The sequence below is a fragment of the Cannabis sativa genome, chromosome X, assembly GCF_029168945.1.
Source record: "Cannabis sativa cultivar Pink pepper isolate KNU-18-1 chromosome X, ASM2916894v1, whole genome shotgun sequence".
Classification (NCBI taxonomy): domain Eukaryota; kingdom Viridiplantae; phylum Streptophyta; class Magnoliopsida; order Rosales; family Cannabaceae; genus Cannabis; species Cannabis sativa.
Window position 1 is genome coordinate 2,122,777 of NC_083610.1, and position 19,690 is coordinate 2,142,466.

General features: G+C 34.1%; 2 protein-coding genes across 2 annotated transcripts; both read left to right on the forward strand.

Annotated features, from left to right (window-relative positions):
- Positions 1-5,681: 5,681 nt before the first annotated feature.
- Positions 5,682-6,143, forward strand: LOC133031687 (uncharacterized). Its single transcript, XM_061105214.1, has one exon. It carries the CDS (start codon positions 5,682-5,684, stop codon positions 6,141-6,143), a length of 462 nt encoding a protein of 153 aa, XP_060961197.1.
- Positions 6,144-9,879: 3,736 nt separating this feature from the next.
- LOC133031688 (uncharacterized) lies at positions 9,880-11,496 on the forward strand. Its single transcript, XM_061105215.1, has one exon. The coding sequence runs from the start codon at positions 9,880-9,882 to the stop codon at positions 11,494-11,496; it is 1,617 nt and encodes a 538-aa protein (XP_060961198.1).
- Positions 11,497-19,690: the final 8,194 nt, after the last annotated feature.

Genomic DNA, 19,690 nt, shown 5'->3' on the forward strand with positions numbered 1-19,690 from the left:
TTCATAATGACACTACAACACATCAATAAAACAGAAGTAAGGTTTTGGCTCATAAATTCATACACAGTTTAGAAAATAACAAGTAATGACATATGTTATAGAAATACTAAATCTAACATAGTTTATTTTCCAAGGTATTTCAACAAACTGATACAGTGTCCCGTTTAGGCGAGAGTCAAAGCATCATCCATTGAATAGAGTTGTCAGCTCATCTAAAATGATAACCATTCTAGCAACCTTTTATTCGATCAAGATTGGAATTCAGCGTTGTCCCGTTTAGGCGAGAGTCAAGGCAATTCTATCTTGTGAGCTTCCACCATTGTTTCATAACTTGCAAGTCAAGTATGGTCGCCACCATTAGGGTGATCCATATCATACAAAATACTTACAAACTACTTATCATGTGAGGTTAAACGGTGCGAAATTGCTAATGAGCGTTCCTCCATTAGGGAGGATTACTCACTAAAACAAACGCGGTGTAAAACCCACAATGGAGATCGAATGTCTCTCGATTAAAAGCTCATTATTTAAAAAATATTATATGTATTTTGTATAATCATTTTAATTCGATATTATAATAATGAAAAATTACAAATTAAAGTTGGTTTAAATAAAAAATCAACTTTAATTAATTTTCAATTATTATTTAAATTTGAAAAATAAGTTCAAATAAATATCGAACAAGTTCCATAATATAATAATGAAAAATTACAAATCAAAGTTGATTTAAATAAAAAATCAACTTTAATTAATTTTCAATTAAATTCAAAAAATAAATTTGAATATTAAATGGAACAAAATTTGAAAATATCTTATTTAAGTTGTTTTAGAAGAATCTTAAAAATCAACTTAAATATCTTTCAAATCAGATTTAATTAAATTAAAAATTAAGTTGTAACCACTTAATTTGAAGATATTCCATTTTAAGTTAATATTCGAAAAGATATTAACATAAAAAATATCTAAAATATTCCATTTTAAGTTAATATTCGAAAAGATATTAACTTAAAAAAATATCTAAAGAATCTTAATAACCAATGCCTAAAATTCCTCAACTTAATTTTGAAATTTTAAATCCAAAAGATATTCAGATTTAAGTTGGTTAGTTGTAAATAACTAAATATCAACTTAAATAGGAATATTTAATGAAAAATTTAAATTAAGCTTCAAAAAGAATCTAGATGGTTATAATTCTATATTTAATTAAATACAAGAAAATACATATAGTTTAGCTTAGAATGTAAAATTCTTTAAACTATGATTTTCTAAATTAATTTCAAAATAAATGAAATTAATTATGTTGCTAATCAATTTTAATTAGGTTAAACTAGTGTAATTAACCTAGTACAGTCATTCAAATCAGGCAAATGAGCCTTCACAATTGGGGTGGTTCATGTGAGGGGGTGCTGGGTTCAGTATGTCGTACCCACTTCTATGGCTCCCAACTCTCACACAAGGCCCAAAAGAGAGGAATTTAACCTTAATAAGAACAACTGTTATTAATTGAATAGGCCCAAAAACTAAATGGGCCTAAATAAATTCTATCAAGAACTATGATAATTTATTTTAGCAACAACAACCTATATGCATCTATAATAAAATTAAACACATAGGCTCACACAGACACACTTTGGATGGGTCCTATCATGTTGCTAGGTCATACACAAATGAAAGAAGTTTGTAAATATACCTGTTACAGATTATTATCTTGACCAAGGGAGCCATCAGATCATTAGATCTGGCAAAAAGTAACCATGGCTATTTGCAATCAAGTAATAATAGGTTTTGAAAACTTACACACAAGCTAAAACACATACTCCTGCAACAAGGTTAGTTGGATAGTTGGATGTAGGATTTATTTAATTTTAATTAAATAATTAATTAAAAAAAATTTCGAAAATTTTAAAAAATTTGAAAAATAAAAAATTTCGAAATTTAATTAAACATTTAAATTTAAAATTAAACCTACAATTTTGAAAAATTAGTTTTCAACCAACCTAAATATCATTTCAAAAAATTCGCTAACTACTTTTAAAATTTAAATGTTATTTTATAAATAAAAATTAAATAAAAAATTAGAAAAGATAAATGAAAATCTTTTCCAAATTTTAAATGTAATTTAAATAAATAAAATAACAAATTTTTAAAAAAAATTAGCAAAATATCTTATATCATTTAAAAATTACATGATTATAGTTATCTTATTTTAAATTTAAATAAGGTCAAATTATTAAAAAAAAAATTAATTTAAAATACTTTAAATCTGACCTTAAATTTAAAAATAAGATAAGATATAATCAAATTTTAAAATAAGATAGATTATTAAGCAAAAAGATAGATACTAACTATTTTCAAATTCAAATTACACTAATATCTTGAATTAAATTTAAAAAATATTAAATTAATTCAAAATGATAATTAGAATTGAATTAGGAATAGTAATAGTATAAATACAGAACTACACAAAAAATCGGAAGTTATTTCCATGAAAAAGCATGAAAAAACGAAGAAAAACGAAAAAATTGTGAGCTGTACGGAGAGTTTTCGCGATCGCAGGAAAATTTCAGCACAGCTCCGTTTTTTTCGAATCTTCAAAAAATCATAACTAATTCAAATTAAATCGAAATTGAGTTCTGTAAAAAAGTAACTTGCTTAATTTTTCCATACTATCCAATAAAAATAATTCCAGAAACAGAATCGCAATTATTTTTCACGAAAAATTCACAAACATCAATCAATCATCAAATAACACTCAATACAACATGATACCATCCAAAAACAAACAAACAATCGTTTTAAAGTCCAAATTTCTTGCAAGTAAATCAATTACCATGGCTCTGAGGCCATTTGTTGGAAATTATTTTACCAGGATCTTAGATCTAATCACAAGTATGTTTATTAACATCCTAAATAAGAACTTTCTAAAACGATAAATTAAACACATATAAAGTTTAAGAAACCTTATATTGGGTGCAGCGGAATTAAATGACTCCTTCCGTTCAGATCTCTAACCCTTGTATCCTTTCTGTAGCAGAGTATTATCAAGATCTGAACTTGGATCTCTTTCTCTGAATCCTTGATGCTGAGTCTCCTTTGCTGATGATCTTTCTTCACGATCTTCCTCACTATGATTGAGGTATTGCTTGCTGTGTGTGGGCACTACTCTAATCACTAGGGTAAGTTCAAAAATCAAAGGAAGAAGAGAGAGAGTGAGTGGCGGCTAGGGAAGAGAGATAGGAGGCTCAGGTTTTTTTAGATTCAGAAAGTGTAAAGTGTAATTTTCCTGAAGCCTTCACTATCTATTTATAGCATTCCACTAGGGTTAGGTTTGAATTATTTGGCATTAAAATAATGAAAATATCAACTTAAAAAGCGTACAAAGGTGGCCGGCCATGGCTTAGTGGATTGGGCCATGCTTTTTGCAATTTTGCAATTTTAACACCTTTTGTTTCTGATTTTCTCAAAAATGCCAATTTCCTAATTCAACCATTTAAATGCCAATTCTAACTATTTAATAACTATAAATAATTATTAAATAATATTGTCATTTATCATATTTATTAATTGAACCATACAAAATATCATAATTAATAAATATGCCCCTATTAACTCTTTCTTTACAATTTCGCCCTTACTTAGTGAAAATTTCACAAATAGACATAGTCTAATTTGTGAATTATAATTGATTAATCAAAACCAATTACATGAGTCTTACAAACAATATTATCTCAACTAGTGCGGGGACCATGGGTCTATATAACCGAGCTTCCAATAAGTAAATCAAGAATTTAGCACTAAAATTCACTAACTTATTAATTCTTCGTTGAATCCACGCATAGAACTTAGAATTGCACTCTCAGTATATAGAATGCTCTATATGTTCCACCATATAGAAACATCATTAGTTATCCATTTTTATAATCCTAATTTGATCAATGATCCTCTATATGAATGATCTACACTGTAAAAGGATTAGATTACCGTAACACCCTACAATGTATTTTATCCTTAAAACACTTGACCCCGTATAAATGATATTTCAGCTTATGTGAAATGAGATCTCCACCATTTATTTTCGTTTGGTCAAGCTCGAAGAAGATCATCCTTTGCTTACTATTCGCCAGATAGAAGCTATAGATTCCATGTTTATGCTAGCGCTCCCACTCAATTGCACTACCGTGTTCCCAAAATGTACGTATCACCCTGACCTAAAAGTAGGCTTAACTAACAAATCAAAGAACACGAATAGCCTTTCAAGATTGAGCCTAATCATAACAGGATTAAGATCATTTGATCTAGGATCAACTTGGCGATATTAACTTGAATAGATTTTACGGTAAGTTTAATTAAATCTAAGTCAAAGTTCAATATCGGTCCCTTCCGATGCATACTCCATGCATTCAACCTGAGCTTTACTTTAACCAATATTCTGGAAAGAACATAGTATTTCTCCAAATACAAGTAAACTCTTGTTGTAGATTATCATATCAGTAAAACCCTGTGTTTGATAAATCTAGGAAACTTTATTCACATAGTCATGTTTACTTTCCAATGTGATGACAGCACAATAAACATGATCAAGTATGTGAAAAGGGTTTAAGATGAATTTATAAATCAAATAGACAAGCAATTGATAGAGTGAACTAAAACATACACAAATGAATGAAAAATACTTCTGTTTCTTTATTGATGTTGAATAAAATAGATTACATTGAAATGGAGTTTTATTTAGGGCATAAAACCTAACATAATATACAATACTTTGTATATATATATTTGTTTGTTTTGTTTTCTATTTATTAAACATACTAATTTAATAAACAAAATAATAATATTCAGGTATGTTTATTATATCACTCTCCGTGTCATGTTTATTTTTAGTAATTTTAAGCTTGATTTATATTTATATACATTAATGTTTATAATTTTGATATTGTATTTTATTGAAACTTTTTTATTAACATTTATTCTTTAATAAAAAAAATATTTAATTTGTTTATTTTTATAAAACTGTTTATTATTTATTTAATTAATTTTTCAGAATTCTTTATTTTGAATTTTAAAAAACGGCGTCTCATCCATCATCCGAATACTTTGGCTTCCAAGGTCTTTAAAGCGAGATACTTTCCACAAGATAATTTTCTATTGACCCAATTAGGAAACAATCCCAGTTTTGTTTGAAGAAGTATATTCAGGAGGCTCAATCGGTTGTTCGTAGTGGTTCAAGATGGACGGTGGGGTCAGGAGAAAAGATAAGGGTACTTGGTGATCCTTGACTACCAAATATGTCTAATCCCTTGGTAACTTCTACCTCTCTCGGGCTGCAAGAGGCAATGGTGGCTAACCTTATGGTTCCTTCTTCTTTGGCGTGGGATGTGGAGCTAATCAATGATATGTTTAATGAGAGAGATCGGGCTCTTATTCTAAGCATTCCTCTTAACTTTACGAATCGTGGTGATACAATAGTTTGGCTCAAAGAGGTTTCAGGGTTGTATTCTGTAAAGTCAGCCTACAAACTTATCCAGGAAAATGGAACATGGAATAGTGCCACCTCCTCTGCCTTTTGGAAGAAATTTTAAAAATTGCATATGTCGCCCAAGATTAAGGACCTGGTTTGGCGAGCTTGTACAAACTGTCTCCTTACAATGGTCCAGCTTTGTACAAAGCATGTGGCGGTCACGATGGAATGTCCTATTTGCCATGAAAGTGAAGAATCGATTGTGCATTGCTTGGTCGAATGTCCAGCTGCTCAAATTTGCTGGAATAAGGTTGGAATTGGCACTGGGGTGCCCACGGCTGCTGGTTTTTCCAGCTGGTTTGAGGCTTGTTTTAAGCAGCTCAATGATAATAGGCAAGATCTTCTTGCTGCCAATTGTTGGGCAATTTGGGGGGCCCGCAATGACAAGGTTTGGAATCAAAAAAATGTTGTTGCATCGAAGGTTGTATCATCTGCGATAAGTTATCTTGAACAGTGGAAGATTGCTCAAGTTTTTGGTTTAGAAACTACATTATCTGGTCTATCCAAAGATGATGGGGCAGAGCAATGGAGGTTACCACCGTTAAATAGTGTCAAGATCAACGTAGATGAAGCTATCTTTTGCATATCTAAACGGATTCGGCCTTGGCTTGGTTGCGAGAGATGACAAGGGGTTTCTTATTGAAGGAAGGACCAAAGTTTTTCCAAGGGACACTACAAGAAAGCCTAGTTTTACCGGCGCAATGACATGCGCCGGTAAAAGATCAGCAATGAACCGCCAAATGGTGCGAACACATGTCCACTTCTGTAAGGCTTTGGCCGGCGCAAAATTGCACCGGTAAAAGTTAGCAAATCTTGGTGGGAATCTTGACCGCCCACATGAAATTTTAGGGGGAAAAATCCCGCGTGGAAAGTGGTGGTAGGTGGGATTACTTTTACCATGCACCGGTAAAAGTGTTTAACGAAAAGTGCGTTTGGGTTTAGGGTTATATGACCACTTTTATCGGCGCAATTCAATGCACCGGTAAAAGTGTTCATATATGCCCTTTCGACGAGCAAACTCCATTTTCCTTTTTTTTTTCAGAATTTTTTTTTTCTCTCAATTCCTCCTTCATCCCTCTCTTTCAATCTCACTCATTCTCACTCAATCTTTATCAATCTCACTCAAACTCTCTTAATCCCTCTCATTACTCTCAAAATTTTTGATTTTTTTTGGAAAAAAAATCACCACCGGCAGCCACACCACCACCGTCTGTCGGCCACCACCACCGTCCGCCAGCAGCCACCACCGCACACCACCTGAAGCCCCACCTCTTCTTATTTGTGGAAGGTATTTTTTAATTTTTTAATTTTAATTTTTTTTTTGAAATGTTTATATATAGGTATGGATTAGTGTAATAATGTGTATGTATATGTGTTTATTAGTGTATAGATGTGTATATGTATGTATTTCTGTATGTATGTGTATGTATGTTAATGTGAGTATAAATCTATATAAGTGTATAAATATATGTATGTATGTATATGTATGTGTATATATGTGAGATTATGTATATATGTGTATATATGTATGTGTATGTGGATGTGGGTGTATGTATATATGTATGTATGTATTTGTTTGTGTATGTTGGTGTATGTATATATATATGTATATGGGTATGTGGGTGTATGTATATATATGTATATGTGTATGTGTATGTGGGTGTATGTATATATATGTATATGTGTATATATGTGTATGTGAGAGTATATATAAATATATGTATATACGTATGTGTTTATGTGTGTGTATGTGTTTATGTGTGTGTGTGTATGTATGTATGTGTATATATGTAAGTTTAAGTGTAAGTGTAAGTGTAAGTGTTTGTATATATATTTATGTGTGTATATGTATGTTGATATTTTAATTGGGCTTTATTTTTATGAAATTAGGTCCCGTTTACCGGCCCAAAGCACCGCTCCTGCTTGTTGTTGTCACTTTTGGACTGCTTCAGGTTTGTTTTTTTTCTTCTTTATATATTAGTATTGTAAATTTAACAGTTTTGTTATAAGTTAGTATGCCTATACATGTTAGTGAAGTAGGTTCTGTGATAAAATACTGCAGTCTGATCGGTGGTGTGATTTATTGTTTTTCATATGTTGTTATGGAAAGTTTGTTTGTGCTATATTCATAGGTTTTGAAAATTTTGGGTTTACACTTTTTAAGCCGTTATGCTGCCCAAATTTTGGTAGATAGTTAAATAATGTAATTTTTAATTTAAATAAATTAAATAAAAATTTGTTAAATAATATATATCATAAAATGTCAAAAGTATGAAAAAAATATTTTAAATTTATAAACTTTATAATATTTAATTTAAATAAATAAGATAGAAAAATATAAATTAGTATATATTAAAAAATATAATAAGTAATCAAAATATTTGTTTTAGTAATTTTTAATTTAAATAAATAAAATTATAAATTATAAATTAGTATATATTATAAAATATAATAGGTAATTAAAATATCTTTTTTATTTTAAAAAATTTGTAATCTTTAATTTAAATAAATAAAATTAAAAATTAAAAATTAGTATATATTATAAAATATAATAGGTAATCAATTTTTTTTTTAAAAAAAAAAAAATTTGTAATCTTTAATTTAATTGAATAAATGTGAAAATTGTAAATTACTATTTATTGTTTAATTTTAAAAAGTAAGTAAGTGATATTATCAACTTTAAAAAGATTGTAATTTTTAAGTTAAATAAATAAAATAGAAAATTATAAATGAATATTTATTACAAAATTGAAAATGTAAGCAAATGATATTTTGAAGATTAAAAAGTTTGTAATTTGTAATTTAAATAAATAAAATAAAAAATTATAAATTAATATTTATTATAAAATTTAAAATGTAATGAAGTGATATTTATAAATTTTATAATATTTATGTTGCCCCTAATTTTGCCCAATATACGTGGACCAATCAGACATGGACACGTGGATCAAGCAATTCACAATATTTGCTAAGTCTTTATGCCATAAGGTAACGTCCCGGACGTAGGTCCCGGAGAAGGCACATAGAACTCAATATGCTCCCGGAAGCTCATATAACGCTAAGGCATCTCCGCGAGGTGTCAGGTTTCCCCTGAGCAATCAAGTCGCATTAAATGTCGCATGGGAGGAAGCGTGTTGGGACTGCTACACGCAATAAAGTCTGACGGCACAACCTCCAACCAGCAGCGCCACAGTAATGATCATTTAAGTCTAGCGACGGCTACACTGTGAAGAGTCACGTCAATCAAAAGGCAAAAAGGACATTCCACATAAAAACCCTACAACACCTAGGGATTTGACCATGCATTACCCATGGTACATTCATTGGGAATACCCAACTTTATGGATACTTACAGATACACTTGTAAGGACAATTCTAGGGATTACCCCACTAAAAACACTATAAATACCCCCTCAAAGCTCATTAAATGGGATCGAGAATCTTGGGCTGCATATGAGCAAGTAGAGTAAATACTCACCAAGAACATTCTCTGTATTTATAAGGGTGAAATTCTCCCAAGTATATTCTCTGTATTAAATACATCCATAAATAACAAATACTCGTGGACTAAGGCTCATTAACGCCCCAACCACGTAAAAATCCTTCTCTCACTTTCTTACAGCTCAATAATTTTATAATATTTTATTAGTTGCCGAAAATCTCGGTCAACAATTTATACTTATAATTTAAAAATAAAATAAAATAAAATTTTAAAGTAGTTGTAAGAATTTAATCTAATTATCATAAAGTAAGTGTAATTATAAAGTAAGTACAAATGAGCATAAGATATTAAAATAGCATAAAATTAAATTTTTATTATCTTTTCTTGATCTCTTTGGTTATACACCAAAGATAGGATAGAACAATTGTATTTGTATTTGTATTATCACATAGCGATAATTTATTTTTTTTTTTAATTTTACACATGCATGAAATACCTTAGACCCGTTTGGAGAGGCTGAGTCAGTAAGGACTCTTAAATACGCTTCTCCAAATTATTCAGGACTGTTTGTCCGCATGGATAGTTTGGGCTTGTTTTATACTTATAGTATGATCTATTGCTTATTTGATTATTTCATTAGTAGATATTTTGGTACAACGTCTTCTTACACGTTCTTGTAAGTTGGCAAACTTAATTACTACAAGTTTGCTAACTTATAAGAACTGTGGGGAGCTGCTGCCGAAATTTTTACAAAAATGAAATAATCTTAAGAGCGTAGATTGTACTATATGTATATTACAAACCTGAATGAGATATGTTCTTTACCCTTTTAGTAATGGAGTGAGAAGGTGGATTAGGACACTTGCACATTTTCTTGTTTGTTTTTAAATTTTTTTTGTTAATTACTTCATAGTGGAAGATGCCTACCAACCGAAGTTGGATGAAGGCGCACCGGCGCTCTGCAGAGTTTCGAAGTGGCGTTGATGAGTTCGTTGCGGTAGCAACGAACCACGTGAATTCTGACGGACTAGCTCGATGCCCATGCATGCGGTGTTTGAATGTGAATTTTCACACACCTGCAACTATAAGGGTTCATTTATTTCTCAGCGGGATCCAACCTTCGTACAATCCCTGGTATTTCCACGGGGAGACTTTTTCTCAGCCCCCAGTTGAACTTCCTGAAAATGACGAAGAGGAAATGGCAGATGTGTTGGCGGACATGTTAAGAGGGGACCCTGGGTTTGACGAATCTGCTAACACTACTGATTCTTTCAATGAACCCCCTATCAATGACAACAACAAGTTTGATGACTTGTTTAAGGAGATGGAGGCCGAGTTATATCCAGGTTGCAAAAAATCAGCCCTCAATGCACTGGTAAAGCTTATGCACTGTAAGGTTTTGAATAGGTGGAGTAACCACTCTTTCGATATGTTGCTGTCCATCTTGGTTGATCTATTTCCAGAGGGGACAAAATTACCGAAGTTGCATTATGAGTCGAGGATGCGATTGCGTAATCTAGGTTTGGGTTACGACTCAATAGATGTGTGCAAGTATAATTGTGCTATTTTCTGGAAGGAGAATGAGAAGAAGGAGTTTTTCCCTGTATGTGGCGAATCACGATGGGTGAAAAGAAAGGGTAAGGAGAAAAAAATTCCTCACAAAGTTATGCGTTACTTCCCATTCACACCGAGACTAAAACGATTATATTGCTCAAGACACACTGCGGAGGATATGCGGTGGCATTACTCGCAGAGACCAAAAGAAGACAGTGTGCTTAGGCATCCTGCGGATGCTGAAGAATGGAAGCAATTTGACTGCCTTCATCCGTCTTTTGCTGTTGAACCTAGAAATGTCAGACTGGGATTGGCGACTGACGGTTTTAATCCATTAGGCAACATGAGCAACTCTTACAGCCTGTGGCCAGTTATTTGTGTCCCATATAATTTGCCACCGTGGAAGTGTATGAGTTCTGAATCGTTGTTGTTGGCCTTATTAATTCCAGGTCCATCATCTCCTGGGAAAGACATAGATGTATTCATGAGACCGTTAATTGATGAACTGAAACAGTTGTGGGAGACGGGTGTTGAAACCCGAGATGCCTACAACGGAACTGTGTTTTCAATGCATGCGGCAATGTTGTGGACAATAAATGATTTTCCTGCTTATGCTCTAATGTCTGGTTGGAGCACAAAAGGGTATATGTCGTGTCCCACTTGCAATGAACATACTCCTTCCATTGGCCTAAATAGTAAGATTGGATATGTTGGCCACAAACGTTTTCTCGAAATGAGTGGTCCGAGAAGGAGAAGCAAAAAGTACAATGGTAAGCCTGAGAAGAGAGCACCACCTCTTGTATTGACGGGGGATGATATTTTATCTCAATTAGACCGAATTCCATTGAGTTTGCTTGGAAAACACAAACAGCTCGGGGGTGTGAAACGGAAGCGTTCTAGTGAAGAGCTAAGTCTAAAAAAAGTATTTTTTTTGAGCTCGAGTACTGGAAGTCAAAGTCCTTACGACATAATCTTGATGTAATGCACATTGAGAAAAATGTGTGTGACAGCTTAGTAGGTACTCTTCTAAGTATCGACGAAAAGTCAAAGGATACCGACAAGGCGAGAATGGATTTGCAAGACTTGCAAATACGACGTGAGTTATGGTTGTATGAAGACCGAAATGGGAAGTGGAAAAAGCCTCCAGCTAGTTACACACTTAGTGTTCAAGAACGGATTGAATTTGCAGACTTCATAAAGTCTGTACGATTTCCGGACGGTTTTGCAGCAAACTTAGACAAAAATGTAAATTTGGATACGGGCAAGATTTTCGGGCTCAAATCACATGATTGTCATGTGTTGTTACAACGTTTACTACCGGCAGGTATCCGTAAGTTCTTGAAAAACGAAATTCGGGACACAATCATTGAGCTGTGTGTGTATTTCAAACAATTATGCTCAAGAACACTTAATGTTTCGGATTTAGAAAAAATGCAAACAAATATTCTAACTATTTTGTGCAAGTTAGAAACAATTTTTCCATCGGCTTTCTTCGACATAATGGTTCACGTAGTTATGCATCTCCCTAAAGAAGCTATACTAGGTGGACCAGTGCAGTATAGGTGGATGTATCCCATTGAGCGGTCAATATCTGTGTACAAGCAATATGTCAAGAATCGTGCCCGTCTGGAAGGCTCTATTGCTGAATCTTTTGTGGTTCATGAGGCATTATCCTTTTGCTCAATGTACTTTCGAGAAGTGGAAACTCGATTCAACCGTCCTGACCGAAACAATGACATTGTCCAAAACATGCCAACTCGACAATTTTCTGTATTCAAGCATGTTGGCCGACCCCTCGGTATGAGGTTAGTCGACACCTTACCCATGCAAAGCAAGCGTAAGGCGGAGTGGTACATTTTGAACAATTGCACAGAGGTTGAGCCGTATATCAAGTAAGTATAAATTCCATAAACACAAACACACAATTGTTGACTTCATCTAAAAAATTCTTAACTTACTAAGTGCATTATATTATATAGTGAGCACAAGGAGTTACTTCAAGCAAGGGGTGTAGGCAATATTGAAAAAGTGCAAGAGACTGAGTTCCCTGAATGGTTCAAAACTCGAGTAAGCCTTGTTGCCTCTCAATACTCTTAATCTTGTTCTCAATAACTGTTCAACTTTTCTTAATTTAATATTTTTCCTGATATGTAGATTAATGAACTACGGTTGAGCAACCAGGGTGCAGTGTCAGATGAGTTGTATGCTATCGCTAACCCAGCGAATGCAGCAATTTATTTTTATCCAGGGTGCATAGTGAACGGTATTAAATTTTTGGTCAAGGAAAGGGATGATAACTGCAAAACACAAAATAGCTGTGTTATGGTCCCGGTGAAGATGGACAAAATTTTTACGGCACACTTGAAAAAATTATGGAGTTCACTTATTTAAAAGACTGTCGTGTTCTCTTATTTTTGTGTAAGTGGTTTGACACTAACAGGAGTAGAATGGATAGTGACGGTATTATTACTAGCATGTGCGTCAACCGGCAGTGGTACCAAAATGAACTGTTCATACTTGCATCTCAAGCAAAATTGATCTATTACATTCCTGATTTGAAGAACGGTAAAGACTGGCTGATTGTAAATGAGTACATACCGCGAAATGTTTGGGACTTCCCGGACACTGATGGGGAGACACCCTTTGTACTAGAAAACAATTCAGCTGAAACTGAGTTCGTTGTTCAACTTCCACAGTTGGATGATGTTGACTATGTTCGCCATGATGTCGACCCAACTGAAGTTGCAAACATCCATCGTGTGAATTCATAGCCTCAACAATTAGATGATTTCATTGTCGATGATGACAACGAGGGTCTAAATACCGAAGAAGATAACTCCTTAGAATTAGATAGTGACAGTGATGATAATGTTGTATATGTAACTGATGATGAGGATGATGAATTGGAATTGAAATAGTGTTTTAAATAAAATAAAAATCACAACCCTTCTTCTTTAATATGTTTTCAATATGTTAGTTTATTTTAAATAAACAATATGTGTTGTATATGTAGTATGTCTACACCAGGTGGCAGCAGTTCGAAAAAGAAAGGGGTCAGAGGTAAATACAAAGGCAAGAATGTTGAGTAGGAGCTCTCCAAAACATAATCTGCCAAGTTATAGATTGAGTTGCACGCAGAGACTGGCACCCCCGTCGGCAAAAACGGAAAAAAATTCAACAATATGGCTAAATGGATGACTCGGATGTCTATCCCCATTAATAAATTCAAATGGGAAGATGTCAGTAGAGCTGACATCAATGCACTCTGGGATAGACTTGAGGTATGTCTTAATAATTTTTTTAATTTCTAAATTACTATACTCTTATTAAATTGTAATTAATGTATTAATGTGTAACTTTTTGCAGACCAAGTTTGTCCTCCCACGAGATAACCCTACATTCGTAGACTACGGTGAGTACGAGATGTCAAAGGGTTTACGTGACTGGAGGGCAGACTGCAAGAAAAAGTGGATACAAAACATTGAGGAGCTTGGACAGGAGAGGGCCGACATGTCACCTCCTGAGGGAGTAACTCAAGAGGTGTGGAGTGACTGCATCGCTTATTGGAGCACAGACAAACAAAAGGTACATTTTTTAAAATTTCTAATTCAGTAATGTTTAATTTATATAGTCAATAATAAATAATTAATTGTTAGAAAAATTATTAATTTCAGGCGAGAGCAGCGAAAAATAAAGAAAGTCGGGGTAAGATGAAACTTCTAGGAGGCTGGGGCTCCAAGCCTATTGTTTCACATGTTGTCGAGGGGAACTGCCAACTGCGGTGGAAACTTTAAAATAGGCTAACCCCGACACAGGAGAACTGCCAACTGCGGTGGAAACTTTTCAAAAGTTTCACCATAAAGGCAACAATTGGCGCAACGAGTTCGCGCAACAAGCTTACGTAAGTTTACATTTTAATTCAATTTTTATTTATTTCTTTCAATTTATTTTGTATTAAAATTAACCATTTAACTTATTTGTTTGTTTTAGGAGCAAATGGTTGAAATAGCGGCAACTCAACCAGCGCCCACTGAAGATGAGCCCGATGAGCCTGCTGTCGATCCTACACAGTACCCCTGAGACTTACCTGTTATGACGCAAGTACTCGAAGAACGATCTCGACATCTTAGAGGCTTTGGCCATCTCCCCAGACTGAAGGGAGTTGGGGCCAAAAGAGCACCTGCCACGCATCTTTCAGCCCCACCGACTGTTACAATGGAACAGTACGAGGCTTTACAGAAAAAAGTAGAGGAAGCGGAGCAGACAACTCAACATACGAGGCAGCAGTACGAGACACAACAACTCTACCTCAGACGATTCCAAGATTAGTTTGAGTATCTTTCTCAAGCTGTGCCGGGTTTCAACTTGCCTCCCATGGATCTTCCACCATTTCCCACTCCTGGTGCTGGATCGTCGGCTGCTCCTGGTGCTGGATCGTCGTCGCAGCCTCCCGAGACTCAGAGAAACAACGATGACGACATTACCCGCCTATAGAACTTTACTTTTTTTATTATCCGATTCGAACATTTAACATTTTGTTTATATACTGATTTTAGTAGAACATAATATAATTAATGTTGATTTATCTTTTAATGTAAATTATGTTGGTTTTTTTTGTTAATATAATATTATAATTATTTTTTAAAAAAGTTAATTAATTAATATTATAATTAATTAAATATAATTAATTAATTTTTTTTTTAAAAAAATAAATACTTTTGCCCGCACAGAACTATTGGCGCCAATCTGACGGTTGGCGCTAATAGTTTTGTCGGCGCAATATTGCGCCGGCAAAAGCTTATCAAAGCAGGTTCATAGCGGATAAGGGCATTTTTTAACACCGACGCTTCTTTTTCACTGGCGTAATTTCTCGCTGGTAAAAGGAAGTTTTACCGGCGCATGTACTCTACGCGCCGGTAAAAAGTCTTTTACCGACCAAGCTTCCCAAATAAGCTTTGCCAGCGCAGTTGTGCGCCGGCAAAGCTTTGCCGGCGCAGTTAGTGTACTTTTGCCGGTGCATTTTGGTTTTCTTGTAGTGGGAATGTGGCTGCTGAAGTTGCAGAAGCCATGAGCTTCAGAGAGGCGCTTAGTTGGGTAAAACAATACTCAAATTTGTGGCAGCAGGTCTTTGCTGAAACCGACTGTTTGGTTATGGTATAATCGTTGAGGAGTTCCTTTAGAATGATTTCAGTATTTGGTGATTTGATTAACGATTGTAAAATGTTGCTTAATGATTTTCCATTTGTCTTGTTTTTATTTGTTAAACGATCTGCGAATGTGGTTGTTATAGCTTTGCTAGAGCGTCTCGTTCATACCCTAACCGTACTTTCAGTTATTTGGTAACAGAGTTTGATACTTAATGAAGCTTGAATTTTCATTAAAAAAAAAAAAAAAGTATATATATATATAACCTTAAATAGAACTAAGTATACATCTAGTGTATATATTCTGATGGCATCATTGTCTTAATACTATACATACGTCCAAATTTTGATGAAGCAATACTTGTATTTTTTTTTTCTGAATAGACAATAATTTTATTTTTAATTATAAGGCTGTGGTAAAATGTGATTTTTGTAATATTAAAAAAAATAGCATAGAATTGCCATGCATGCAATGTGTACGTACGTAAATTTGAGCTGTACTTTAATTAATTGAGCACAATATCAATTCTTTAGAAATTGCATTAATTCCAAAAAAATCACAAAGTTATTCATATTAGACTAACAAAACTGCATTAACAATTTTTGATAGAGACTTGAAAGTGTACTATAAGAGTCTTGATTTTCATTTTCATATTACAAATATTAATTAACTAAATAATGTGTAGGTAGTAGAATAAGATCAGTACATAGATATATATAGATGAAATTATAAATTTCAAAAGAAAATAAAGAAATGTCACTACAACAAAACATAGTATTTAGGGCGATAATTTTAGGGGCGACAAATAATTGCCTCTAATAACCTATTATTAGGGACGATATTCATTAGTCGCCCCTATATTATTGTTCTTATTTTTTATTTCAATTTAAAAATTTAATAGGAGCAATGTTAAATGTTTTTAGGGGCAACTTATCACCCCTAATAATTAGACAATATATATTTTATGTAAAATAATTATATGAAAATATTTTGTAAAAATAATTGTTATTAAGAGTGTTTTTTCAATTTTTAGAGACGACTTTTGTCGCTCCTAAAATTATTTTATTTATTTATTATTATTAATATTATTTTAATAAAATTTTTATTCTCTTAATAATTAATATTTATGTTTTTATTATTAAATATTTTTTTTCACATTTTATAAATAATGATAATTTTTTTTATAAAGAAACAGTGATATAATTTTAAATAAACATCTAAAACCCATTTCAGGACTTCTTAAAAAAAACCTATTAAGTTAAGCCTTCAGAACATAATAAAGCTTAACTTAATCTATCTCACCTTCTTTTTGCGGACGATAGCCTTGTCTTCTTGAATGCCAGCCTCGAAGAAAGTAAAGCTCTAAAAGAGGTGTTAGATTGCTATGCCTCTCTCTCGGGTCAGAATATAAATTTAGAAAAATCAGATCTTTGTGTGGGAAGGAAAATTAATGAAGATTCGGCTGAATCCTTGGCTGTCTTCCTTGGAGTTCATCTTGTGAAAACGCACACAAAGTATTTGGGCATGCCTACATTTGTGGGAAAAAATAAAAAGGAGATTTTTGGCAAGATCCGCGATCGGGTGGAAGCTAAGCTCCAAGGTTGGAAAATGGGGCTATTCTCTCAAGCGGGAAAAGAGATCTTAATCAAAGCCGTGGTTCAAGCTTTGCCTTGTTATGTCATGAGTTGTTTCCGGATCTCTAAAGGCATAAACCATGAAATTGAAAGCATGATTGCTCGGTTTTGGTGGGGGGTAAATTCAAAGAAACATAAGATCCATTGGGGAAGTTGGGAGAAAATGTGCAAGCTTAAAGAGAATGGGGGCATGGGCTTTAGAGCCTTAGAGGACTTTAACCAAGCACTCTTGGCGAAACAAGGATGGAAAATAATGACCAATCACGATTGTCTTTTGGCTAGGGTCATGAAAGCTCTTTACTTCCCCAACAACAACTTTCTTGAGGCCAAGTTGGGACATTTCAGTTCTAATATTTGGAGGGGTATATTATGGGGCAGAGAGTTGTTACTAAAAGGCTATCATTGGGTTATTGGAAATGGACAGTCGGTTCGGATTAATGAGGACCCTTGGATCCCTAGAGGAGCTCCTTTTACCCTTCGCACCAAGGTTCAAGTTCCAGCTGATGTAAAAGTTCAGACACTTATAAATGCTAATGGGGGCTAGAAAGTTGAAGAAATAGCTAGCTGGTTTCACAAAGAAGACATTCCTTGGGTGTTGGGGATTACTCCTTCGCGGGAGAGAGATGATACAATCGGTTGGAGCCTAACTCCTAGTGGTCATTATACTGTGGCTAGTGGTTACAAACTGCGGTTTAGGGACCCTAACATAGCAGAATGCTCTGTTAATTCCGCTAATAGAGCTTGGTGGAGGGTGGTTTGGGGGTCTCGGCTCACTCCTAAAATGAAAATCTTCATATGGCGTGTGTTCCACAACTGGATTCCAGTCAAAACAGAATTAAACAAGCGTGGTATGTCCATGGATAATACTTGCAACCAATGTAAGAGTCATGTGGAAGATGTTTGCCATGCTTTATGGAATTGCCCCAACTTACACAAAGTGTGGAAGCACTTCGGTTACCTTCTTCCCTTCTTCCTTGAGGCAAGCCCCTAATTTTCTAATGGTTATGAAGGGAAAGCTTTCTAAGGAAGAGTTTCTGTTCTTTATTGGTATTACTTGGCTAATTTGGTACCGAAGGAATAAGTGTATTTTTCAGAATAAGGACATTGAAGATAAAATTTGGATTCCTTGGGCCATGGAGATGATGGAATTACATCTTGCAACTGATCAAGCTCATCCATACCAGAAGCATTCTAAGGATACTGTTAGATGGTCTCCTCCACTCCCGGGAACATTCATTATTAATACAGACGCTTCTCTCATTGACGGGCAACCAGGATGTGGTTGAGGGGTGATAATTAGAGATCATTTGGGTGCCTTAGTTGCTGCTGCGACTGACTTTATTCCTGGCTGCCTTTCAGTGCTTTTGGCAGAAACAATGGCAATCCGTTTGGCTCTGAAGCTCGCTGAAACAAGATCGCTGCAGAATATGTGCATTGCTTCGGACAGTCAAACCGTGGTTAAAGCTTTGACTGGGAATACTCGCATAAATGCGGACTGGGGCCTTTTGGTTGATGATTGTATATAGCTAGCAAAAGATTTCATAACCTTTCTTTTATTTTTTCTCCTAGGAATTGTAAGAAAGTAGCTCATTGTTTAGCTAATTGGGGCCGGTTGTACCATGTTACTGGGGTGTGGACAACGGTTCTTCCTGACTGTGCTGCTACTTGTTTAAAAGCAGATGTGCCTTTGGGTGTTGGGTGCTAGTTTGTAATTCAGTTTTTGTTTCAAAAAAAAAAAAAACCTATTAAGGAAAAAAAAAAGACAAAAACTCAAAACCCTTCGTGTTCCCTCTCATATTTCCACTCAGCTCCGATGGAGCTCCCCAACCCCTAAAATCCAAAGCTCTTCTTCTCCCTCGTTCACATCAGCAAAGGTCGATTCGATTGAAGAAGATATAGCGTAAATCGGCAAGGTAAACTCCGTTCACATCCTTATTTCTTCTCTTTCCTTTCTTAATCGCTTCGTCTGTTCTTCATTTACAAAGCGATGGTACCATCTCATATTTCTTAATTTGAAATGAGATGAAATGGAATGTTGTAGTAATGTATTTGTGTGATTGAATATCACTTGTGTTTGAATATATATTATCCAATTTTGCAGATCTGATTCATACTTTTACAGAATCAGCAATAATGATGGAATTAACAGATTTTAACCGAATTGTGTCAGAGTTAGTTGCTACTGTTGTTTACTGTTAGACAGCTAGGTGTTAGTTAGGCCCTTTCCTTGTTAGCTGGAATTACTTTATTTTACACTATGTCGGTTATTTGTGATGCTATATATATAGCTTTTCCCTGTATGTTGTGGGTAACACTTTAATAAAGAGATTCATCTCATTCTTGTTCATCAATGGAAGTTGTTGTTCAGTCACTCTCCATCTCATTCCGTAATATGGT